Below are 27540 nucleotides of genomic sequence, written 5' to 3'. Positions count from 1 at the left end.
ACTTACTGCACAGATGAGAGGAGATTCACAGCGATTCCCGAGGACCACTTTGGCTAGAGTATATCCAGCAGCACCCGACCGCCCGACCCCAGCTATTAGCTGCAAGGTCTTGGAATCGCCAGTCGATTTAGCCAGCATCCCCACCAATCGCCGTGACACTTCTTAAACGAAGGTAATTTGCTATTATTTGTAAATTGGTGCCTCGACGACGCAGCGCCCGCGCAATCTCCTCCCGCAGTCGCTCGGGAGCCGGGACCCTCGACACCTCCCGGTGGCTCCAAGAGAATTATCACTCCAATACCACCGCGACTAAACAAACACACGACTGCCACAGACATCGCTCACGATCTGAGCGTCAGTCGATAAGATATAGTCTACGAATTAACTGTCTTTATGAAAATGTGAGTGCGTCCCAAAGTTATGGCCAAGTTAAACGATTCCAAGAAGTACGATGACGACACCATGGACGAAGACAGCGAGGAGGAGCTCGGTCGCGTTGGCCGACTCATGGTTTGGATGCGCATCAACCCTAACCTGATCATGCTAAAAGTGACTCTCTTTGTGATGTACGGAGCCACTGCTTCCCTTTTGCCATATTTGACTATTCACATGCAGAGTATAGGGTTGACTGTGCCCGAAATTTCATTTGTGTATTTAGCATTGCCTTTCACAACCTTCTTAAGTCCTCCTATAACTGGTAAGTGATATTCAAAAGTTTGTGTTTTTTCGACTGTATTGGTGTTGACTGGAGTGTGTTTATTGTAGGGTTTTTGGTGGACCGTTTTGGGGAGTATAAACCGGTTGTTATAACTGCCCTGATTCTAAATGCCGCTTTCCATCACTCGTTATTGCTGATACCTCACCAAGAGACGCCAGGGGTGATGCCGTCGGCGTATGTGATGCGGCATCCTATCACGAACAGCGTAGAGGTATGTATGTACCAGAATATTTATAGATTTGTTTCGAAACTGGCCCCTAACGAACGGCCCTGGTTATTTAGTCACGAGATAACCCAGACTCCTTTAAGAATTTGAGCAAATCGGCTTCATCCGGCCTCAGGGAGAATTAACCAATGTCATAACGCTCCGTTTGTTTGAATTAGTTAAAGGAATTAAGTGGTGTTTGTGCTGAGTACGTAAAGACCTGTAAGAAATGACACTTTCGTCTGTAACTAATGATCCTAAGGTTTGAATTGTAAAAGCCGTGATGATAATTTGATTTAGAGCCAAATCGAATGTATTAGATAATAATTAAAACTAATTTAGAAAATGAACTGAATATTAATTGTATTATTTTATTTAACCTATAAGTGTTCTGTTCCATTGTGGGATAAAAAAAAATTTAATTACTAATTTCAAAACTGTTGATTTTGAGATTGTGATAATAAATTCTTCCGGCAAGGCTTCTTCTTTCATCACCACAGTAAATCGACACTTAGGAATTTTATTTCTTAGAGGCAAATGTGGAACAAAAATGGAAATAAATCGTAATTGATTTGACAGATTTGGTGGAGCCCGTGTCCAAGCAGAGAATGTCCTGACGAAGACGAGACCGTAGATTTTGTTCTGGATCGTTGTGTGGATCATTGCCAACTGATCAGACCCACGGAGAGCCCTGCTATTGATCCAGCTGACGATAAGGACGATCTAGACTTTCATATAAGTCAGAAGATTCGCCCACCGAATCTCTCCAATAGCAGGTATAGTAGAAAAACAACAACACACTAAACATGTTTCTCTATCATCAGCCTCCACTGGTGACCAATGGTAATAAGAGATGTCTTAAAGCGACTTGAATAAAATCTGACATTAGTGTTAGCAATAACACAGGCGTTATATGATAGACAGCTGAGCATAGATCCCATAAATTATTCCTTTACCTTGTTTGTGTGGAAAAGACCATTTGTCTCGTCCATCCAGTTACATATCTATATGTGGAGCTTGAACCTACTAAAACCAGGTCGTCATAGTATATTCTCTACTTTTCTCATGTATTTCGCATGTTTGATAAATAATGTTGTTATTGTCATATGATATTTTAGTGTTGTAAGTGTTCTTGATAAATAATATTCATCATAGATAAAAGTACTTTAGATGTTTACTATATGAATCGGTTTAAGAGCCATTATCAATTTTGCGTATCACTTTTTGATTGTTAAACTACTATTAAGCTTCTGTTATATTACTCGTAATGTATGTAGTCAGTGAAAATTTTCCCAAAGAGGGTTGACAGCTGTTTGTAAAAGCATAACCAAATTTTTATGCGCACTTTGGACTTCGGAGCGTCACAGCTCCGAATATTCGTTATTGCCTTGTATTTAATACACAATTAATGTTTTGACGAATAACTTAACTGGGAACTGTGAGAATAGGCATTTGTAATATTATGTACTAAATGTTATTTTTACGCGTAACAGCCACGCTTACTTTCATGATAAGAATGCATATGAATAATAAAGCAATTTCCGGAAAATTCCATCAGAACCTACTATAATATTATAAATGCGAAAGTTTGTGGGGATGTATGTATATGTGTTACTTTTTTGCGCAAAATCTACTGAACGGATTGTTATGAAATTTGATACGCGGGTAGAATATAATCTGGAATAGAATAACACATGGGTTACTTTTTATCCCAAAAGCCCCGGGGCATAGCTAGTAAAATATACTTATAGTGAAATAAAAGACAACAATTCTTGTCATTGTATAAGAAATTAATTTACAGTCATCAAAACACAACTGAGGATGATGAAGATTATAACGATGCGGCGTATTTCCTTATTGAAGTTCACGATGACTTGGGCGAACCCAAGGAGCAACTTGGAATAGAGATGGAGCGAGTGAGTAGTAATAAAACTGTCTATATATAGAATTCTCATGTACTTGTAATGGAAATTTTACAAAATTTAAAATATGTTGATCAATAATGTTACTACACAGCTTTAGAATATCATCCCGTGGATGTCGTATTTAAGGTATATATAGGATACGTAAGAATAGCATTCTCAAAGACGGTCAAGTTGACATCAGGCAGGAGGCCATTTGTAAAGGCACAGCCAATTCTTAATGGTTTTAAGGTTTACTTTTTACATTGACCCGGGCTTCACAGCGTTGCAGCCCCGGGGACACGATAGAATAAGAGAGAGCTTTCGATTTAAAAAGCTACTCTTTATTACTCAGAACAGAATTTCGCTACTATCTGTGAAGTTTGTAATAGTTTTTTCATTACGTAGGATGAAAACGACCCAGTAACAGATTTTAGATCAAGATTCGGAGAGAAGTTGCTAATAGCACAGGGTGTGAACATCACAGCTCTCGATAAAGAAGATCTGAGGTGTGGAGGTCAGGTTATGATTCACAATATGACCAAACTGTCACAACAGCGATTGGAAATACTATCCGCTGATTGTATGGTTCAGAAATGTGATTTCAGGCAAGTATCCATTTCTTCTCATTTCTTTGCATTAGCAAATTGTAGAAGTACATTTGTATTATAAAATTGTATTTAAAATTATTTCGGCTCAGTTACGTTATAACTAATCTACATTTCACACAACTTTTCCAATGATTAATTGATTGCATCGATAAATTTGATCTTTTATTTATTTTAACGATGTTATAATTTCATTGGAATATTACAGAAGAGGCGGTCCTGATATATGCCCGCCGGATTATAAGGAAAGTGATGACAAAACTTTCTATATTTACTTCTTCTTACGATTCATGGGTACCATTATGTTGTCTGCTGGTGTCACCATCATGGATCCTATTGCTTTGACCATGATACAAAAATATGGAGGCGACTTCGGAAGAGAAAGACTATTCTCAAGCATAGGCATGGCAATATTCTCGCCTATCACCGGTATGCTTATAGATATGAGGAGTAAACAAGTTAGTAAGTAGTGGCATATAGTAATCGTTATCTATTATGTCAATAATGTCTTTCTGAATGTTTACATCAACTTGTCGATTTCAGATTACACTGACTATTCAGCTGCGTTCTATACCTACGATGTGTTGCTCCTGATATCAGCTATCACCGTGGCGGTCATGCCACTTGGAGCCAAACTACCTGCTGATAATCTACTTCGGGACTTAGTAAACATTATCAAAATGCCCCACATTATAGTTTTTATATTTTTCCTATTCGCGTTGGGAAACTTTTGGGGATTCATCGAATCTTATCTGTTCATTTATCTGAAGGAATTAGGAGCACCTAATTTTCTACTAGGTAAGTATTGATATCTAGATAAAGATCTTACTTATAACTTTTCAACAAGTATAATGCCATGTGACATCGTATATGGAGTAAATTATAAACTAGATTTTGTATATGCTATAAGAACCTACCTATACCTGTATTTTCCAATAATACCCGCCGTTCTACATTCTTCTTTAAGCATTTATTTTTATTTAGTATATTTGTAAATTTATCACTTTATTAAAAAATGTATGACACTTATAAGTATTCAACATCTTGTTTTTGCTACCTATTTGAAAAATTCATAGCAAAACCAAAATCAAGCATTTCATAAAACGAGCAGAATAACTAGTTGCAATTTAAAGTGCAAAACAAGGAAACAGTTTATCGCCAGCTGCATCTTTAGCCTCTGTTTTATCTTCATCTTGTGTTCAGGTATAACCGTGACCGTGGGCACTCTCAGCAGCATCCCGTTCCTCTACGGCGCGGATGCCATCACCGCCCGCATCGGGCACGTCAACGTCATCATTGTCGCGTTCTTCTCCCACGCTGCCAGGCTCGTCGGCTACTCGTTTATTGAGTGAGTGTTTAACGGTTCGAGAAATATTTGAATTTCCTTGAACTCTTTGCTGTAGATAATTTTGCTTGTTTGGCGCATGGTTCCGTTCTAAAATGTGACTAACACCCTCCTGTGATTGTCGTGCCGATTGCGTAAGTGTGTACTTTAGTTGTCGGCGATTAATGTAAACACCTATGCAGCAGATAGGCAAAATTATCTAAATTTTAAGGTTTATTTTACGCTTACCTGTCTCAGACTTCGTGGTGTTAAAGCCTCAATGTAACAGGAAACACGCAGAGACGAGAGAGATTTTGGTTCACAATAGGAGGTTATTACGCTTTAAAAAGTAATTATGAAAGCAATTACAAGAGCACAATTTTAAGCACTTGCTGCAAATGTGACGATTGAAAGATCCAAGTCAATATCGATGGCATCAGTAAGTTTAAAATAGCTGCTAGTAAACATGATTAAGTTCATTCATGAAAATGCTAATTAATAGTCAATAATTAATTAACATCAACGGAGAAATGTATTTAGCCAAGTCGTAGATAACTCATGTAGCACACGCTTAAAACAGTGATGAAAGATATCTCGGTTCCAAGATATAATTTTTAGGAATGATTCACGCAATTTGTTCAGATTTAGCTATTTGATAGGATTAAGACCAAAGCCAAATAAAGAAAAGCGACAAAAATTTTAATCTATAGATAGAGACGTTGGTAAAGAGTTTCGTTTACATTTTATACATATCGTCAAGTCATGTTTTAAAATAAATTTAGATTTACGATTGTAATATACAGTGAGACATACAATCGGTACCATCTAACCCGATTGTATTTATTGTACCTACAATAAATACCATCTAATACCAACTAACTATGTATTTTTTATTGTCGTAAATATCTTCTTCTCCGATTTTACTTTGAAATTATGTGAAATTTCTTCGCTTGTTTTGTGTAACATTTGTGTGAATTTACATTTATATGCATTACAAATTTTCTACTGTTTGATTACATCCAAGGAAAATAAAGGTCCTTAATAATAACTATCTCAAACATACTTATTTGTCTAGATCAGACCGTCAATCGTCGCAGTAAAACTAATCTCCACAAAGAACATTATAACGTTGTTATCAAAAAGAGCCTCGCATTGTGTCGTTTTACGCTCACGGAATCGGTTCGTCCTTTGGAATTAAAATACCATTTACGTCGTATTTACCACAATAAAGCATTGTCAAGATTATGAGCGCGTCGTGTGGGAGGTCCTTGTGATCTTCGGGTTTCATAATGATGCTCCAGCTCTAGTTGTCTATAACAAATGTATATTTACGAATCAAATATAAAACATTAACTGTATTACTTACCTATGTTATTTTCGGGAAAATGAGTGGGAATGAATTCTTCATTTGATTAGATTCCGTGTCTCTGCTGTCATGTATTAGTTAAACTAACTTCATACTTTGAAATGAACGTTATCAGGAGATCATTCATATCAGGAGAATATTCTCAATATACTTTTCGAGTATTCAGGAAATAATTTACGTTATAGATAAAGGAAGCCATTGGTAAGCTTTAGATTAATATTATGTTTTGATTATAAATGAACATAAATGGGCAACAATGATTGTAATAATACACTATATAAATTATATTGAATTGAAGCTACTTTATATACTGACCTAACTCTCTGGAACCACTAAAAACTTATTAAATTTCTTGATTCATTGACCGAGCGAGCGAAGTGAGCTACGTTTAACATTCTACTTGGGGCAAAAATATATTTTTTGTATGTAAGTATGTATTTTTGTTTGTAATGCGATAACTTTCGAACCGTTGGTCTGATTTTAATGAAAATTAATAGGTATGTAGGATCTGTCAATAGAATTTTAATTCAATAAAGTTCGTAGGGAAACAATATCGGTTAAGTAGTTTTTGAAATATTCACAATTTTGTTGTTTTTTGTGTTCGCGAGGTCTACTCGAGGGAACAACTAGTTTATATAATACTATCAAGTTTACTGAGTCGAGTCTCCAGAGGCTAGTCGTCGCAATATCTATCTCAACTGTCATTAAGTTGCTGTTCAATTTTTTCTCAGAAACTCCTGGTGGTGTTTTCCATTCGAAGCAATGGAGTCGCTTTCTGTCCATCTGATGTGGGTGGCTGCTGCGACATACTGCGCCATGCTAGCCCCGAAGAGTTTACTGGCCACGTTGATTGGAGTACTTGGAATGGCACATTTCAGTTTAGGTCAGTGAGTTTTTCTGACACTTTTTGTAAGTATTTTTTTAACTATCTAGTCGAAGATTTGGTGGTGTAATGGTTAAGACGCCCGACTGTGGATCGAAAGGTCTCAAGTTCGTATCCTACTCGTGCCATATGAGTTTGCATACCAATCTGATTCATATATAAGTATGGTAGTTTTCATTGACCACCGGTGAAGGAAAACATCGTGAGGAAACCTGCACAAGTGCACACTGGTGGACAGTTTAGTTCAATAGTGTGTATGCGAGTAGTAAGTAGTCATAATACGTCATGTCAGATGCCTTTAGGTGACTTGAATAAAATCTGACACCAGTGTTAGCAATAACACACTCCATATAAAAGTATCAAGCACGCGTGCTGTCTATCATGAGGTAGGCCACATAACTGCCATGAGCTATTGCTAACCATGAGAGCAGTGGTCACCGCAGCCAATGGATGCCTGCAACATCAAGGGTGTTACACGCATGTTGCCCCCTTTGTGACGTTGTATCTTCACAGTACCAAGTCGGTGTAATTAACTTTTCAAACTTTTAAACCGGAATGCAAAAATGTAAGCACTGCTGTTTGGCGGCAATAGTTGAGAGTGTGAGCCTTTCAGTACCTTCTTCTTTTAGATGGATGGATGATCTATGGTCTTATTGTGACTGATTTCTATTAGGTACTGTGAGTTCTTAACATGGTGATATTATCAATATGTAAATGAAGGGGGATAAATGACTTCAGTTTTTAGTTTTTACTAGGAGGCCAATTTTTGTCAACTTCCTATCGGCAATACAATGTACAATACTTAATTCAATTAACTGTTCTTAATACTAAATACACAGACGTTTGATAATATTCGGTTAGAGAAAAAACAAGATAAAGCTAATGAACTCTCATCCCTGCACAAATAGCAGGAATCTATACGAGCTGGTGTCATTTGCATTGCGATTAAAAGGAATTTTTTGTTACTAGATAACGGCCGTTACGTCACTTTCTAGTACAAGAAACGTGTAAAATATTGAATAATTTTAATTTAAAAATTTATAAGCCTAGCAATACTTTCTGTTACCGTACCGTAATATTTAAAGAAAGAATCATTTTAAATAATGATCATTAAAAACTTTTATTGCGAATTTGGGCGTCGTCGGAGTTACGTGACGACGTGGAGAAGAAACATCCTTCTTTTTCTTCTATCTCCGGTTCAGCGTCCGCTTTCCTACTTTGGTGGAGCCTAGGGGCTCCGACACTTTACGGCTGGGAGGAAACCGGGATAAGCAATGAGAGAGATGGAGAGAGAAGTTATACTACAATAAACAAAATCATTAGATTTTCAAAATTAGTGATATACTTATTCTATTTTGTGGTGTTCTAGTTCCTATAAAATTTATATTTTAATTATTTAAAGAAGCCTAAATGAGTTGGACCTCAGAAAGAAAGCTATGAATTAGATACAAAATAACCCATATCAAACCTTCTTTCAACAGATATTTCACACATTCAATTAAAATTTCAGGTAGAGGCAGCGGTAGCTTCGGGGGTGGTCTTCTCATAGCCCAGCTGGGCACCAGAGAGGCCTTCCGATATATGGGGCTGATGGCCTTCCTCGGAGGAGTCTTGTACGGCCTTCTCCATTACTTCTGGCTGAGGAAGATCTCCATGACCGGTATCGAAGATGCCTGTGATCCTGACACTGGTGAGTTTGCAAATGAACTTGTTTTTTGATATATAATGATAATTGGCTGGTGATGCTGTCGACTGGCGGCTGAGCTGGGGACGATGGCAAACTCTTGTGTTAGTGTCCAAGACCCATTTCTGGTCATTGAGCCCGGATAGTAATTGAATATTGATATATTGAATTCTGCAATACAAGAAGTGTCATGCATGACGTATATATATGATATAATATGCTTTAATCCTTACGTGGCTTGTACGATTATTTATTTTTATTTTTATTGATAATATATCTGAAACATAAAAAATCGTAAATACTTATCTTTCAATTTTTCTCAATATTTTTTCTCTTCTGTGTTTTAGAAAGTGGTGAAGGAGACAAGTTAAATGGAGAACCTCTAAGGAAAGATGCGGAAACGATGATATCACTAGAAAGACTACACATGATTACCAGATTCAATCCATTGGGTTCGCTTCATTCATTACCGAGAGGATCCCGATCCAGAGTAAGTAATCCCTGGGTCATAATATAATTTATTTTAAAACTATAATTAACTAGCTGTTACCCGCGACTTCGTCCGCGTCATTTTTTACTAAGGACGTGTATATATGTTTATAGACGCGATATTTTATTACAATACGTTTCTATAGACTACGTTTTTGTTTTACCGTCTTTTGACAATATGTACAGGTTTTGGGGGCAGATACACGGGAACACGCCACATACAATTGCCCATGGGAAAAGCAGTTTTTCTCTAAGTGTACACCTGCTACCTTCAGTGTCTGCCCTTGACTTTTATTTATAGTCATTGCAAAGGCGGGTTTTAAAGGGAACTGCACTCTTTTAAACTGGAACGGTAAGTCTGTTGGAATAATGGGAATACGTGGAATCAGAACATTTTCTCCTTTTGCCGTTCCGGTCATAATTGTTCCTTTAACGATGTTTTTCCCCAAGTGCGTAATTTGCAATCGAGTACCGTTGCATAGCCGAGGTGCATCAAGATTACGCATTAATAGAACGGGGACACCAACTTTCAACCTCAGGTTATGGGAAGGCACGCCTGATAATTCTAGAGAGTAAGAAACTCGACAGGGTTGAACTGATGTTACGTGTTCTGTATCCATTACATTATCTACAGAGAGATATTCCACGACGTCACCTTCCACTTCTGACATAATATTTTCATTAATCTGTCCAGCAATTTCGTACGTTGGTGCTAAAATTGCCCTTTCACACAACCATTCTTGGTCTCCCATATTAGTCCGCAGATCAGGATATACGTTGTTTTTTATATCGTCAGTGCTGCCAACAATATATACAGAATTCGTGATTTAGTGTGATCATACCGTTAATGTCTGTGGCCATACGATCTTCACCAATTTTCAGGAGAGTGGCCGCATACAGCCCCGATTGTGAATCGTTGTGCAGTTGTACTCTCATATTTGTAGTCAGACTAAATTTTTGCACATGCGCCCATAGCGTAGAGGCCTTCAAACATTCGTTTATTTCATCTGCCGGTGTACCTCTAGTTATCACGGGTAGAATCTGTCTGAAATCACCAGCCAAAAGAACAACCATCCCTCCCATAATACTTCTGTTGCTTTTTATGTCTTGCATTGTCCGGTTTAATGCTTCGACTGCTCTCTTGTGAGACATAGTACATTCATCCCAAACCAACAACTTACATTGCTGCAACATTCTTCCGCGCTCACTATTTTTTCTTATATTGCAAACTGGCATTTCTTCATGAGCTAAGTTTAAAGGAAGCTTGAGTACTGAATGTGCTGTCCGGCCACCACTGAGCAGTGTGGCGGCAATGCCAGAGGACGCTACTGCAACAGCAACTCCCTTATCTTTTCGGATTTGAGCAAGAAGGAGATTTAAAAGAAATGTTTTGCCAGTGCCTCCAGGAGCATCAAGAAAAAACAAACCACCTACGCCGTTTTCGATTTTTTGCACCACACTATTAAAGACATTTCTTTGTTCTGGGTTCAAACGTGGAACGGACTCCGTTATTTGCTGTTGTAAAAAAGCATGGTCATAATTTAGTTCGCGTAACACATCACTACAAACTTGCCCTGTCCTACGTGGTCTACTCATCCCAAAATCTGATAAATCTTTACCAGTAATAGTTATCACTTGGTCTTCAATCTTTGTTAGGGCTTCGTCATAAATAGAATCAATGTATGTGACATTAGGATTATTTTCTTGCAATCTATATAATATATATCATTTCTGTACTTGTCCCACAATTGCTGAGGATTCGACAGTCCACATGTCGAAATTTTAATATTTTCCAAACGTGCGACAACGACGTCTGCCCTCACGTGTCTGCACGTTCGTGTAAGAGTAGTTAGTGATGAGACCTCCCCACCCGCCTCGCTGCAGCGTACGTACAGTCGCGGGCGGGCGTGGCTTGCCCGCGCGCGCCGTGCACCTGCCGTGCCGCCGCTGCTGCGCTTTCTAAAACTTATTTCCTATTTTTAACCAATTTTGCTACTATGTGTATCATAATTTCTTTGTGTATTTTTCGTTAATGATAAACTGATGTACGTGGTTCATTGTTATGGACTTAATATTATGGTAAAAATTACTGTTAAATATTTTTCCTACGCAAATTGTGCCACCCCCGTTAACCCCCATAGGTGTTGATTTTCATAAAAACGCTTAGATATGTATCTCATAATTTGTATTGCAGAGCATTATTTTAGTGTCACGCAAAATATTTAAATAGAATTAAATTTCCCATACAAACTTAGCCACCCCCTTTAATGGGGGTGAATTTCGAAAAACCCTGAAATACGTGTTTCATCATTTGTACTAAAAAGCATTAATTCAAATTTTCATGCAAAAATGTGCAATAAAAATATTTTTCTCATACAAACTTTGCCACCCCTTTTAACCCTTTTAGGGGTTGAATTTCCAAAAAATAATATGCCTATGTCCTTCTCATGAATGCAAACTATCTACATACCAAATTTCAGCAAAATCGGTTGGGTGGTTTAGGCGTGAAAAGGTAACAGACAGACAGACAGACAGACAGAAAGACAGAGTTACTTTCGCATTTATAATATTAGTGTGGAAGTGTGGATTATTTTCATAATTAAAGTAATGTTACTGTATCGTCTTTCTCTTCATTGGGTCCTTCTAGTAATCAATTAAGTATTTCGTGGTGAAGCGGTGGTGGTGTAATGGTTAAGACGCCCGCCTGTGGATCGAAAGGTCCCAGGTTCTAATCCTACTCGTGCCACATGAGTTTGTATACCAATCTGACTCATGTATAGTAGTTTTCATCGACCACCACTTGCTTCCGGTGAAGGAAAACAACGTGAGGAAACCTGCACACTTGTTGACTATTAACTTGTTTGTGAAATGGAGAAGGCAATGGCAAACCACGTCATTAATAATGCCAAGAAAGTTGTTATGTGAGTTTTATTCCACGTAATAACCACGACCCTCAGCCATGAGGAATACGACTATGAAGAATTTCGTAAGTTCGTGTTATTCGTCACATAAATATGATTATAATAATCTCTTTTATGAGTGCAATATGAAGATTCTTCATCTATTAAGATTTTTTTATAAATTAATTGTACTTCTTTCCAAAGTAAAAGTGTAAGAATATTGATGAATTTTCATATTTTATTTCCAGTTTTCTCAAGGCGATATCAACGAGATCAGAAGCCGCAGTGGTAGCAACGCTCACAGAAGAGGCAGCAATTATGAAGGGTCAGCCTCGAAGGTAGATCTGTTGAGGTCTGCTATCGAGATCAGCAATCAGAACACAAAGGGTCACATATCAAATCCAGTATTATCTATAGCTACAAGACCTACTAATTATAAGGTTAGTGTAATACGTGAGTTATACATGATGTCTTCTCGTCTCGTAATGATAAAGTTTTCTAACAAAACTATCTCTATCACGGCTATATCACGGTTGACTATTGTGCATAACACTCATAGTTATGAACCGTGATAGTTTAGTAGATATATGATTATAGTATTTCAGCCCACCTGTGCCATATCTCGTCACCTCGAAAGTAATATAGTTGTAGGAAAACTACACCAATATTATAATTATTATAGTTGCAAAATAAATGAGCAATGAACTTTAGGAAGATATTAAAGCTATTTTTCGCATGAGTAAATTTTAATAATAGCACATTATTTACCTTTTAAAGCCTGTTATAAACGATGGAACCTTGTACAAATTCCAAATATTCTTCTGTTTACGTTTGTTATATATCTTGATGACGTATTGATGCCTATTTATGACAGGGATTATTTTCCGACAGATAAAGATTTTGTTTCTTTGAAAATGCTTATTTATTAATTTATTTCCTTCTCAGAAAGTTGTTTTCAAATAGGGAAATTTGTTACAACAAAAACAGTTGGTTGAGTTTCCTGTTTACTTTCATTTAGGTAAAAATATTATAAAATTGTTGATAATAATAAATATAAAAGACGTTGATGTTTCCATCAGTAATCGCTCACAAAAGCGAGGCAAAACAAGTCCTTTTTCCATCTGATATAGCACAAATGCTAAACGATTTATCTACTGCTCTTCCTGTACGTTGTCCTCATTGCTTTTATATTTCTTTTTTCCAGCAAGCGCACAGTGCTCCAAAATTGGCTCTAGTTGGTTTGCCACAACGAAACAATATATCTCAACCAGTTCTCTCCGAGTTTGACCCTCGCCGGAGAGACTCTATTCCTGAAGAAGCTGAAGAAGACCGGCTAGCAGTAGCAGCCAAAGCACCAGCAAAGACTAAGAGTTACGATCTCCCCCCACCTCCAACATATGATGAAGCTACAGGTGAACACAGGAAAAGTTGGCACTCCGATGATAGCACGCCAGCTTAGGACAGTGATTTGATTGAGGGTTTCCCAAAAGGCGTCGCACCAGATATCAGCACTTAGTCGTCCAGATCTAACGCTCGTTCAGGTTAATGACTTGACACTTCTGGCCAGTTGTCGAGTACAAACGACACTTTACCATTTGAGTACCCTTTATTTTGTTTAAATCTGGGCTTGAAATTCAACTTGCACATTCTGATGGGAGAAAAAAATTCAAAAACCCTCATTAGACTAATGGAAATATACAGATGTCTTTTCATTATCACGCAGCAGTTTATAAGTCTTGTAATTTTTCAATTGTTGTATGAGTAATATGAGAGAACTAGCATTAAAATTCATGGATCACATAATCATATAGAAAAGAGATGGAACAAATTAACAATCTGTTTATAATGGCTTTAATTTATTTAAGATTATAATTGACGTAGAGTAATGACTACTTTGTAATTGTTATTATGGTAAATCCGTAATTTGTCTTAACTGTGTTAGTTCTAATAAATATCTTTGTTATTTAATGTACATTTTTATTTCATACATATATTGTACTATTTAGATAGGTATTGAGCATAGTTAATTCTTCTTACTAGAAAGGGTAATAAGTGTATGAAAATATACACTTATGTAATATGTTATATTATTATATAATTTAAAAGATTAAATCAGTCAATTAGAATGACACACCCAATAGTCGTTTTGGCCTATGGCTTTACTTTCTTTTTCATTTCTGAATTCTAATTTGAATTCATCTTTCATGTCATGAGGTTGTACTTTCTCCGTCGTTTTATTCAGTAATGATACTTCAGTCTGGCATGTTTGCACTTTTTAGTGTGTTTCTTATGTTTCCAAATTATTTATCTATACTATGTGAATCTTAGTAATATTAATCTTGTTTCTCCGGGCAGTCGGATTGATCAGTTTTCAAGAAGAACGTCCTGCTTATATTATTTTTGTCGGCTGCTGCATACGCGGTCTCTACGACGGCATATGGTGGGACTCGTTCCCGTGTCAGTATCCATGCATTGCCTGAAACAGTTACATATAATTTGTTTTAGTTTTTTTTATGTCAACAAGAAATCCATAAAAACATTTTCCATAAATATTTTAAGTGAAATTGCCAACGTCAATAAAACACTAATAACTTGATCGGTTTGAATCACCTGATTCAACAACAAAAACTCTAACTTGATACTTGTGGACGTCCACATGTTTCATATTAGACTTTTTGTTGTTGGCAGCATTTAGCAGCTAGCAGAACCTAGGTTTTATAAGTGATTATATGAGTGTCCGGTGGCATCAGAATTATTATTATCAACATTAGACACATGTAAGGAAGTCGTTAGTAATTCAATGTCCTCCATTTGAATAGTTGCTATTGGTATTGTTTCTCAAATGGATTGGAATTATTATCACGTGATATTTATTGAATAGGATTTAGATATCTGACATTTTGCATATATACATTTAGTTAGTAGTACATAGGGTAATTCGTCCATGAAAAAAGAACTGTTCCCGTGGGAACTTCACGTGAGCGGAGCCCGAGAACAAAAAAAAATGGAGATCTTACGACCTCATGGAATAAAGACCCCTGCTGTAAACTTTTTAAGTTAAATGTAATACAGTTTAAATAAATAAGAAGTAAAGCAAAATGATGGTAAAAAAATTAAGCAAACTTACTTGTATGGAACAGTCCAAAGTCATAACAACTCCACACTAAGGCGTAGCTATCATAGTCCGTATCCACCACCCAATACGGAGCAGATATTTTGACGGGCAGCGACGGGAACCGAACTGAGAGCTTGCCTTCGTCGGACCGGCTCACTTGGTTGGCTTCACCGTCGATCTCTGATTGGATGCCGGTACTGAAATGCAAATAATACATTTTTTTATTAGGCTGTTGAGGTGATTTAGGCTGATAAAAAGAAATAATGCTTATGAGAAAAAATCATAATCTTATGCTAACTAATATTAAATGAGAAATAATGTTTGTTTATTTGTTTGTTACGCTTTAATCTCTTCAACTAAAATCTTCTCCGTTAAACTTTGCATATATACATCCCGAAAATGTTAACAGATGTTGTTGAGAAATTTCCGCAGGCAGAGTAAAAATATAGATATTAAACTCACTTGTTACTGACAGAATGAGAGAAGTGTGTATTTGTTATATGTATAGATAGATAGGAATCTATGAGACATATATCTATGATAACAAAAACAAACTGTAACACTCCTCAAGGATGAGGAGTGTTACAGTTTGTTTTTGTTTTCTCTATGGGTCGTTACGCAAAGAAAGTTATACATACATGCTGTTCAGCTGTTTATTGGAAACCCCAATGACTCCGTTTTCTTTCGCGTCATATTCTGCAGTGACGCATTTCCCGCCAAATTCGAAGATGAAAAAGTATTTCGAGTACTCATACCACTTCCCTACATACTGAAAAAGAGAAGTTGCGAACGAATTATTATAGATTAAATATAATCAGAAGAATTTTAGAACCACAGGAATACTGTGTGCGTAGTGCGTCTTTGCTATTTACATCTCACCAGTCGATTCACAGTGAGGCGCAGCTAACCAATCACAGTGCGCTATTGTGACGCAACGACAACCACACCGCAATATCATTACTACCACTACTACTTGGTCGTAAAAATCATTTAGACAATAATGCACTCTGTAAGAAAGAATGAAGGAAACTCGAACAGAAAGTGAATGACAAAGGCGATTGAAGGACACATATCCTAGGACTAATAGACAACAATAGCGTTTCCGAGGAGGGTTGACGTCAGACAGACGGCAAGTCATAAAATCGCAGCAGAATCTTTTAAAAAATATGGTTTATTTTTCTACTAATCTCGAGTTCACGACGTCACAGCCCCGAATGTAACCGGAAACATGCGAGTATATGAGAAGAGAGACACTCGATAAAAGAATAGTAAACATGTTTACCCTACTGGGCTCGAAGTTCACCATGGCCTGGACATCAGGACAGGGTCCTGGGAATGCTATTTGGGCTCGGCACAGCCTGAAGGACAGGAACCCACACAGGAACACTGCGATGGTCCGGAGGATTGACATCTAGAAAAAAAAAATATTTTTTCTTATTTTATTATTATAAGTTTCTATTGACCCTAAATAGTCCTCTCCTATTTATTTTTCGTAAATATGTCCTATGTACAGACAAAGTTCAGTTACAATTATTTTGTTATAGGTATAGATACTTCCAGATAAAATTTTCTAAATAACAGTGAAAACAGCATCAAAGTCCATTGCGTGATTTAAAAGACACTATAGCCGAACAAATGCCGAAACGAATGTATAAAAAATGTATAGTTTGTATGAGTGCTTTTATTTACCGCAATGAAAAATCAACAATGTATGCCGAATCCGCTAGAATCAGCGTAGTGGTCCGTGATCGTGTGGAGCCGGCATTATACTACTTGAGTCGAGTGCGTTTGACAATTTATTTTATTTTAAAGAGGGCGCCACTAGGCTCAAGGTTCGGAGTCAATTGAAACCTAGTAATCTACGCCTTGAACCATATAATGAGTCATTATAATTATTCTGTGAAATCCGTGCAGAGATACAAAGTTACTTTAGTTTTATTTTAGCTCGGCTTTGTGATATCGTGAGGAACGAAGACAAACATTTAACCAAAGTAACGTTGAATATGTTGTATACTGTGTGAGGGACGATATGAAGTATCATGGAGAGAGAGATACATATGGACAGATAAGACAAGGGTGAGTTGCACTAGACAACATTGTCGTTAACTTGAATTTCCGTAGAAAGTAGCAAAGTATAACATTTTGTCTAAACGTGACCGGCGCGCATTTTAAGAGTCAATGTCTAAGATGCAACTCACCTTAAGTAAAAAGCCGACCCCAAATTATGGGAAATAGTAAAACAGCATGGTAAGTAGCAACAACAGCAATTAAAAAAAAAAAAAAATTTTTTTTCCTGGTATAAAGAAAACCGCCAATATTGAGCTGTGATTGAATGGTTTTCAAACTTTATGAAAATAAGGCTTGAAAGGAACATTATATATATTTGAGGTTGCATCGGTACAAAAGAAACTAAGTATTGTGACTGAAGTAGATCTAGGCTAGAACCTCAGTAGGCTAGGTCCTGCTACGGTAAACCTAACGGGGTCTATTGAGAAGGGCTAGCAAATGTGATGTGCCTTACATACTAACATACCGACACCAATATAGGTATTATCCATACTCAAAGTACTTACTAGTTGTATGCGAGTTGTTTTTAAATTGCTGTTGTTGAATGAATCTAGATTTTCTTTCTCATCTGAGCGTTATCCATATTCTTATGTGTTCGTTAATTCGTTAATTCTCAGACCAGTCCTGGAGAACCTAACCCTAGACCCTAGGACTAACCTAGGTTATTAGGAAGGAAAACCAAGAAGAGGAAACATGTACGTCCAGGGAAATACACAACAAAAAGAAAACATTAGTGGAAAGAGTATGTATTCTAGGTTTACTTTACTCATGCACAAAAATCGATCTATATCCATCTACAGCGTCCATAAAGAGATGACAAAAAATGTGGGCGCTAGATTCTTCGTAGCTTTCAAATTTTCGGTGTAAAATGCTGAAGTATGGCAACAATTTTGTACGGAAAAGTTTTAGTTCCACTTTAATTTCTACTCTTTATGGTCAAGCTGTTAGTTATGCATGGAGAAGTAACACACTACAAATAATACAGACAAAATCTTTTCTCATAAATCGATACCCACACAAGATTCTGTAATTCAGATTGAATTGAATATTTTAAAAGATATCATAAAAATATAGATCTAATCAATATTTTCAAATAGTATATGAACAAGTATCGTACCCAGCGTGATACAGTATTTCCTACGGTACATTGCATTTCACTGGCTGCAGTTTGCGTTTGCAACGAGTTCACTGACACGACCGCACTGTTTGTGGTTCAGTGTCAATGTTATGGAGAAATTTTCTTATTGGAAAATGCAGTACGAATAGTTTAAGTATGAGTATATTTTACTCGTACAGTCAGCCATGATAAAGTTAGGGCATTTATTCAGAAACTAGTTGCACCCCGGGGCGGGGGGCTTCGCTCCCGTTTGAATTTCGGGATAAAAAGTACCCTATGTATTATTTCATGTGTACCAAATTTCATAACAATCCGTCCAGTAGATTTTGCGTAAAAAAGACAACAAAGACACAAACATACACACATCCATCCTTACAAACTTTCGCATTTATAATAATATTTGCGCTCCGGGGCTTCGCTCCCGTGTAAATTTGGGATAAAAATACCCTATGTGTTATTCTAGGTTATATTCTACCCAAGTACCAAATTTCATAACAATCCGTCCAGTAGATTTTGCGTGAAAGTATATTAGTAGAATTAGTAGGATTAAACCTTCATGGGCACGTTTTAACGTCAAATTTTAAAACAGTTATACGTTTTTAATATACAAACTACAGGCAAGTAACTTTATAATTTTAGGTAAGGATCTACTTACCCAAAATCATAAGCACATACATTTGATATGCTATACCAGTGTTGACTACCTGCAGCTGCGAGGCATTCCTACATCGGTACACGCGGTGTTGCAAGTCAATATTTATTCATTTTCTTGACAGACTCTCAATATATTTATGTTTGAATCGAAGTGATAAACATCTTTAGTTATATCACATTCTAAGACGTTGTTTCCTGTAATGTTAATAGCATTCGCCAAGGTTAGTTAAAATTTTGTGTTAGCTGTTTAAAAATATATTTTATTTACACGATACCTTAACATTCACCAAGGTTGTAGACTCCGTTTGTTATTCTTCCTTGATTGGGCTAATCGAATTCTTCGCTAAAACATGTTTTAATTTGTCTTATCCATCATGAATTTTAATTGAATATTGTTATAGTTAGTGTAAATTTATTGTCGCACTATAAGCCGGTCTCAGCTTCGCTCGGGTTCGTTCATTCATTCATATGGGTGTGTTATTGCTAACACTGGTGTCAGATTTTTTTCAAGTCGCCTAAAGGCGTCTGACATGACTTTTGCAACTACTCACCGCTATCTAGTTCGCTCGGGTTAAACCAAATTAATACAGTACACCTAAAGCTTCCTCAGGAATCATATTATCTATTGGCGAAAACCGTATGTCCGGTTATTTTTAAGTTTATCGCGATCCCACAGACAGATAGACCGACGCGACAGGGGGACTTTTTTTAATATGTAAGGATAATATGGATATTAAAATCCTTCCAAGTAATATTGTAGATGTGAAATAAATAATGAAATATTTTAATGTCATAATTATTATGACTCTCTTTGATACTTACAATAGTTGATAAATTCATCATTTATAATTTACAATGATTGTTTGTTTGTTACTTGTTACAATGATTGTTTGAAGAAACTTATTTCCGAAATAAACTTACTAGTTTCTTTTTCAAATTGTAGCTTTATTACAAAAAAATGTTGACAGCGGTTTTAAAACTTAGGGCCTATCTACTATAGCTTTTGTGCAGTTTTGGAAACAGAGCTTATATTTTTTATATACATACGGTGGTAATCCTTCAACCATTCAAATCTGTGTACTAGCTCCGCCCCGGGGAGTTGCTTTCGTGAGAATTTCTCGTGTACCAAATTTCATAACAATCCGCCCCGAAGATTTTGCGTAAAAGAGAAACAAACATACACACATTCATCTTCAAAACTTTCGCATTTATAATATTAATAGGATTCTCAAGTTATAGGGTATAATATTTCTCAGAAAGTCTATACGTACTTTATTTCGGGCACTTTTTAAAATCACTATTATTTGTCACAAAATAATCACTTCTCGCGATCTGTGTACACCGGTCTATCGCCGGCTGTCCATAACAAACTAAAAGCCGCTCACACACTCTACAAGAGTTGTGTACATTGACGCGTAAAGTTGAGTACACATTATCGCCGAACTCGGACTGATGCCGATGCGATTGCATGAACATTGCGTGGCTTGTATGCGAGGTTTTATTTAACGCAATGAAAAACCAAGAATGTATGCCGATTCTGCCAAGTTCGGCGAACTTTTTCGGGATAATGTATAGTCGGCATAAGGCTTTGGCACCAGAATGTTATCCTCGTAAAACATGAACCGTTATTTTGATGCAGACTTCATTGCATGACCTGTACACTGTATTTGGTTAACTTGTAAAATCATTGTATTTTTGGACAGATATTTTTACTACATGTTGCTATTAACTTTATGTTGGAGTGTCTGGAGTATCTTCAATAATCTTCATCTTCTTTATTTTTTACCGGTTAAATGATTAGATATATTATGTCCTGACGATTATCAATAGATGAAAATCTGTATTTGCTAAGGACTATTTTTTAACATTGGCCTTGATTTCTTCAACATTACCTATCATTTTCTTTGCTTCTAGTAAACTTTTTCGTTACACACAACATTTACCAATCAGATACATTACTAGCTGCGACCCGGGGCTTCGCTATGTGTATGTATGCTATGTTGTGTGTATGTATGTTTGTTATACATATATGCTATACTCTATGTGTTATTCAATTTATATTCTACCCGTGTGCCAAATTGTATAACAATCCGTCCAGTAGATTTTGCATGGAATAGTAACAAACATAATACATACTCATAAGTTTTATTGTTAAAACAAAATAAAATGTCTACATTCCATACTTTTATTCTGTATATTGCATATAAAAAAGTGAAAAATATGTTTAACGCCCTCTCAGTGTTAGTACTCAGACTATCAAGTAAGTTAGGCAATCCTTCGTGTGTCGCACTGCCGGATGATCAGTTGTGCCAACGATGTGGCGATAGATGGCGTTCTAGTCGATCAATTTTGTAAATTCTAATTCCATCTTTAAATGTTTAATATTAGCCGTACTTAATAAATAACTTCGTTGTTAATATATTTTTAATCCATAATAATGTAAAAAATAGTTTTGGTGTCATGTAATACATGTTTTACTTGATCCATACACTATGTGTTTTGTTTCAAGTGATCGTTTATTTCGACAATACTTCTGACTGGGAGCGTGGCGTCTCCTGTAATCCGGCTACTCGGAGGTCTGAGCTGGAGGATGGTTTGAGGTCGGGAGTCCTGGTGCTTAGTGGCTCATGTTGACTGGACGTCCACACTAAGCCTGGTATAAATATGGTCCCCTCGGAGGAGTCTGAGGGGAGCAGGTTACCTAAGGAGGGGCGAACCGGGCCAGGGGGGAAACCCAGCAGCCAAAAGTCCCCGTATCGGGCAGTAGTGGGATAGCGGCCGGGAGTGGGTGCTTAGTAACAGCCCGACCAATACAATCAGACCCATCTCTTTTGCATTTATTTTGCTTTGTTCGTTAACGTCATTCTTTCATTAGCTTCGATGCTCGCTTTGCTTTCTGATTTGTATATAAAGTAGATAGATTTTATTAATCCCATTAATATAAGAAATTCAAACTTAAATTTATTTTTATTAAGGTATAAGTAAGTAGTAAGTAGGTAGGGTACTCTATACCTTAATAACGAGAGTTTGAGTAACAAAGAAGCAGCTACCATAATAACTATCTATTTCTTTGGTATATCTAGTAGTTAGTAAGCAGTATCTTCTGGGGCACGAAAACTGTGCAAAATTAGGAATAAAGTTTAGAGAAAACTTAATTTTTACTGTGTTGTCTATTTTTATATGTGCTATTATATCTATCCAATCAATAAATGTTGATATTTAGTGGAACGTGCGGGTATAACAAAGAAATGAACATAACTTTTGATAAGTAGGTAATGATTAAAAAACAACCAATCATCTTATTAATTTATTTTCAAGTTGACTTCCATTTATTACATTTGTAGTGACTATCGTGCTATAGCTATAATACAAAACGTCATTAGACATTTTAAGTATCAAAATTCGACTCGTTGTGTGTACTTATTTGGTTGAATAGCCCATCGTGCACACAGCATTTCCTATACAGACCTAAGCAACTACGATTGTTCCTAGCTAGCGGAATCAAGACAGGCTCGACGTCTTTGAAACTGATTCTTATAATTTCTCCGGTTGTTCAGGAATTTCTAACTTCTCTGGCTCTTTCTTCTCCTCCTTTTCATCTTTCTTGTTCTCTTCTGCTAAAGCCTCTTCAGCAAACACCTTGGACTTTGGTTCAACTGGATTGGGAATTGCTTTTTCAACAGGCACTTCTCTCTCAATTGCAACAACGTCAGGATTATTCTGTGAAATAAGGGTCATGTTAAATTTTAGACCGTTATGTTTTGGTACTAGCTACTTGACCTGGCTTCGCACGAGGCCAATCCTACTAGTATTATAAATGCGAAAGTTTGTGAGGATGTGTGTATGTATGTACCTATGTTTGTTACTCTTTCACACAAAATCTACTGGATCGATTGTTATGAAATTTGGGACACTTGTAGAATATAACCTGGAATGACACATAGGGTAGTTTTATCAGCAGCTAGTATAAACCTTCGGGAATAAATTGCCCAAATAATAGTACAAAGTACATTAAAATACGTTGCGTGGTTTAAAGGAAGAAAGCTTAGTAACTGACAGACGCCGAGGGCGACTTTGTTTTATACTACGTAGTGATAAGTAAGTGGTGCGGCAAGCTACACGCACATCATATAGCACATAATATTGTTTTAGTTACTCCTGACTGTGAATGATTACGATAGTCAAACTTTGCAAATACTAGCTCTAAAAATATGCGTAGACAAGAGTTAGTACTTAAATAGCGTTAGTACAAATTGAACTAATTTGAATTGTAAGACTTAACTAATAGTTCATATTTCCAGAAATTATGAATTAATGTGGAATACAAAATTTAGGATTATGTACTTCCGGTCTGACCTACCTTAGCAACGGGAACTGCTTTCTCGACTGGTACTTTTTCTTCAACTGGAACCACGTCTTGATTTTGCTGTGAAATAAATAATAAATAAGTCTACATGATAGAATCTGTTATAGCATATATATGCATAGTGTTGTGTATAAATGATACTTTATTAATCAACCGACCCAGTTATCTTTCTATAGAATTAATATTAAAAAAACAAGTACTGATGGAAAAGTCTAAAGAGTCCCAGTTTAAAAAATATATATATCCACAGTAAATCGATGAAGAGTTCTCCATTCTTATCATAATAATGGAAAAACTGCAATACAAGTGAAAGTAAGTGAAATTCAATTTTCAAGATTTGATTACAGACTCACATCGTGACAGGTGTAGTTAAATAAATGCTTGTAAAAAATCAAACCTCAACTGCAGCTTGGTTAGCTTGGCTCAGAATCCTGTCAGCCACTGGGTTGACAACACTTCCCACGACACTCTTGCCGGCTTCAGGTAAGGCGGCAGGGTCGGGCAGTATGGTGCAGTCGGCTTGGCTGGTCTTCACGAAGAAGGCACGGGAGATCTTGTATTTGTCCAGAACGGCGTACGCCATTTGCATCACGTTAGATGGCGCTAATCGTTCTCGAGTCAGTAGCCAAGCGCTCTCTGCGAAAATTACATGCTTATTAGTCTAATTAAAAATTTACTAATTTTAAATTCCTAGAACTGTCAAAGTGGGAGCTAATAACGAATTTTGGTTTAGGTTTTAGTTAGGTTTGGGTTTAAATTAAATAAACAACAGAGCTTGTCAACCTTGATGTTAGTAGGGAAATATAATTTCTATCCTGAATCTAAATTTTACTTCTATAAATAAAAACATTAAATACATATCAGCATTTCAAGTATTGTGATTTAAGGCTGTGAAAAGCGAAACATCTTACGAGTATGAACAGGCCCAAGTCCGCTGCAAGACCACATGACAGCATAGTTGTCGTAGTCGGTGTCCAGCACGCTGAACTCCAGGTCGTAGGGGATGGGCAGGGAGGAGTACTTCACAAGCATACGGCCCTCGCCCTCCCGGCCGATCAACTGCAAGTGGCCTTCCATCACACGCTTCACTCCAGTTCTGTAGACACGCAAAGTTTTGCAAATCGACGTGTGTAATCTTCGTTTCATCATCGTTTCGAGCTTATAAACGTAGTTATGAGTTCAGTTATCAAATTAGTTATAATTTGATGTCAAACAGCCGTAATTTACCCTGCTGCATCTACAAAAATAAAAGTACCAGGACTCGAACCTATTGCTTCTTTTGAAATTTGTAGGTATAGCATAGCATTATGTTTCGTGTTATTTACAACCAAATCAATTTATATGAACCAGTAAATTTCATAAAGTGATAGGTTGCTAGGCCATTGCCTGTTACAAGAATCTACAGTTTATAGTTCTTTGCCTTGACTGACTTTTACAATGTGCACGGGAGGAAATTTGCTGGCACATTAGTTTCTTTTGGTAGCTTATTAGTAGCTTGGAAGCATCGGACATCATTTCTATATGTTCCAATTTACGTACAAATAGTTGGTGATTTCGTTGGAGACCAGGATCCTGCCTTCGGGTGTGCTGATGTAGTTGCTGGCGATGCAGCGGCTGGCCAGCTCGCTCACCGTGAAGTATCGCTCCGACTCGTACCACGTGCCCAGGAAGTTCTTCATGTTGAAGTTGGCCATTGGCTATAGGGCAATGAAAATGTTATGAAAGGTAAAGTCGAGGATTGATCAAGAGTTCTGACTTAGGCTAAAACTCCTTAATTTAAAATTCTCAGTGTATTTAGTATATTACTAAGTAGTTTGTTTTATGACGGTCTAGATAAAATGTGACGAGGTAAAGGACTCCTTGTGAGAGACCTAAGTCCATCAGGGATTGCGGGCTATTGATGATAATAGAACCTATTTATTATTGGTAAATAAGTACCTATATATTCCCGGTTGAAAAATACGTAAATTTGAGATTCCCTGTTCTTCACTTAGCACACCACTTTTATTATTATGATAGTACATCAATAACTCATTTATTATTGTTTATTATGAAAGACATTCGAATTTTTAATACAAAGAAAACGTGTTATATTTGTTATTACAAATGAATTCAAAACATTTTTACCTCTATTTGAAATTCTGAATTATATTCATAATCAAAATGCATGAACATCTAATGTTTGTACTAGCGAAACTTTTTCGAAGTCTACTTCAGCAAATACGCGTGCAAAAGCAATTTTTTATTTTTCGATGTTTCACATAATGTACGCACACGGTACTAACCACTTTCATTTTCAATCGCCGAAAATGAAAGTGGTTAGTGTCATCGGCCGCCTGACCGGTCCTTTGAGTATGGTCAGTGCTGGTTACATAAATAACGGGTCTCCAGGGTCAAGGTTACCGTTACCACATGATTGATCGGCTGGTGGATTGACCAAAGCTGGTCCGTCAAAATTACTTAAGTAATTTTTATTGGTTTGGAACTTGCTTATTTTGGCAGTGATGAGCATGGATAGATATTTGTCCGTACAAAAATTGTAATCCGTAAAAAAATTCATTTCCAAAATTAATTAGTCAATCGCCAAGCCAAATCTAGAAATAGTTGTCACCCGTTCACATTATTTAAAGATGAAAAATAAAAACATACGAAAGAAATAAAATAATATTATATTGTAAATATTACCTATTCCGTTATTTGAAACGCACGTGTCAAAACGAATAAAAAAAACTTAATTCCCAAAGTTCAAAACGTCAAGGCTGAGAATAGCACGGTATAGTAAAAAGGGTATAGAATAATATTTATTTACATATTCAAATGATTGATAAACTTGAGATCATCCCCATAAAAATTCTCTCGCATAAAACGATGTACGATAAATGGCCACCCACCCGGTTAACGACCGTTTCGCAAGAGGACCCTGGCTGTGGTCGGTAAGTGATACTCAATTATATAAGTTGTACAACAGGTTAACAATATTCAGGTTCAAGATTGGCTTGGCTTTTGTTGCATCCTTTTTCATTTCAAAAATTTTCGATCGATGTAATTAAAAAATTGATTATAATCTTTTCTTGTGATTTCAATAAACAATTCATTAATTTATCAGTATTACACTGAAGATTTAAAAAACATATTATAATAGAAAATAAGAATTAACTTTTAGGATTCTGAGTGACAAACAAATGATCCGCATATTTTCTACCATTTAATTACCAAATCATGAAAAATTCTTTTACATTAATTGAGTTCCGGATCACAATCAATAACAAAAAGATTTATTTGAACCGAAATTGAGCGTTTTTCATGACCTGTAATCCGAACGCACCAGTGGAACCTATCTACTTGGTGGACTATGGAGAAATTTAGAAATAGATAAATATGGTAATAAACTAATCTTTAATTTCGGAAATAAAAAGTAAAACATCTGATAAAATAGAACAAAAAGATAATGACAATAATGAACTCACCTGATAGTCGGGGCACCATCCCAGAGATGGGATCTGCGCTGAGGCCGCTGCCACCAAAGCTAACACCAAGACTGGCCACATGGTTCTAGTCTATGCCAGGGTGCGATCAACACAGGAATGCTCCTAAGAGTCCCGACTCTCGCTTTTAAACCCTCGCCTTAGCCCGAACCGGTCTGATGCTTCAAGATGTCTAATGGAACTCCTTATCTAGCAAACCTAGGCTGATTTATTGCACGAGTCCGCGCTCCTTGTTAGGACTCACTGTGTTTCTTTGTTTGCTTTTGTATCGAAAATAGTCGGCATACAACTTTTTATAGGATGTGGTGCCTGGAAACTCAATAGCTTTATTCAGATGCCGATCGGTAATTGAAAACCTGAATGTGGGAAAGAAAAAGGGGTGGTGAAAAATTGTATTCGTTGTACAAAATTATATTCAAATTTGAAATGTACAGTGTGTCATTGCTAAAGAATAGCATAAAATTCTAAAGAATATAAAATTGGACACAAATTTTCTTAGTTAATTTATTCATAAAATAAGACAACTGTTCATACTTTCTAATCAAGTTATTTGTAACTAATTCATATTCAAATGAGATATTAATAAAATAACAGGATTGAAAACATCTATTAGAGAAAGTGTTAGAAGGAATATACATGACGCCCAAGACTGACTGTA

General features: G+C 36.5%; 2 protein-coding genes across 4 annotated transcripts; one reads left to right on the top strand and one right to left on the bottom strand.

The window, feature by feature from the left end:
- The first annotated feature begins 217 nt into the window (after positions 1 to 217).
- LOC128677686 (uncharacterized protein) lies at positions 218 to 14046 on the top strand. Of its 2 annotated transcripts, none has more exons than XM_053758713.2 (13): positions 218 to 401; positions 766 to 929; positions 1503 to 1699; positions 2725 to 2839; positions 3233 to 3432; positions 3641 to 3894; positions 3976 to 4230; positions 4636 to 4780; positions 6854 to 7005; positions 8516 to 8695; positions 9037 to 9179; positions 12327 to 12518; positions 13283 to 14046. In XM_053758713.2, exons 2-13 carry the CDS (start codon positions 882 to 884, stop codon positions 13535 to 13537), a joined length of 2136 nt encoding a protein of 711 aa, XP_053614688.1. In that variant the 5' UTR covers positions 218 to 401; positions 766 to 881; the 3' UTR covers positions 13538 to 14046. The 2 variants fall into 2 exon arrangements, with proteins under 2 accessions (XP_053614688.1, XP_053614679.1); XM_053758704.2 differs by having other exon boundaries at positions 218 to 697.
- On the bottom strand, positions 13918 to 27238 carry LOC128677706 (apolipoprotein D-like). 2 transcript variants are annotated; one of them, XM_064436616.1, is made up of 8 exons: positions 26865 to 27238; positions 24937 to 25094; positions 24309 to 24493; positions 23795 to 24033; positions 16476 to 16604; positions 15832 to 15962; positions 15206 to 15390; positions 13918 to 14554 (listed from the first exon to the last, which is right to left on the bottom strand). In XM_064436616.1, the coding sequence occupies exons 1-8, from the start codon at positions 26943 to 26945 to the stop codon at positions 14412 to 14414; spliced, it is 1251 nt and encodes a 416-aa protein (XP_064292686.1). In that variant the 5' UTR covers positions 26946 to 27238; the 3' UTR covers positions 13918 to 14411. The 2 variants fall into 2 exon arrangements, with proteins under 2 accessions (XP_064292686.1, XP_053614712.1); XM_053758737.1 differs by lacking the exons at positions 13918 to 14554; positions 15206 to 15390; positions 15832 to 15962; positions 16476 to 16604 and adding exons at positions 22326 to 22751; positions 23392 to 23457.
- Positions 27239 to 27540: the final 302 nt, after the last annotated feature.

This window comes from Plodia interpunctella, chromosome 2, assembly GCF_027563975.2.
Source record: "Plodia interpunctella isolate USDA-ARS_2022_Savannah chromosome 2, ilPloInte3.2, whole genome shotgun sequence".
NCBI lineage: Eukaryota > Metazoa > Arthropoda > Insecta > Lepidoptera > Pyralidae > Plodia > Plodia interpunctella.
The sequence above is the reverse complement of the archived record's forward strand: the minus strand, read 5'-3'. Positions and strand labels throughout refer to the sequence as shown.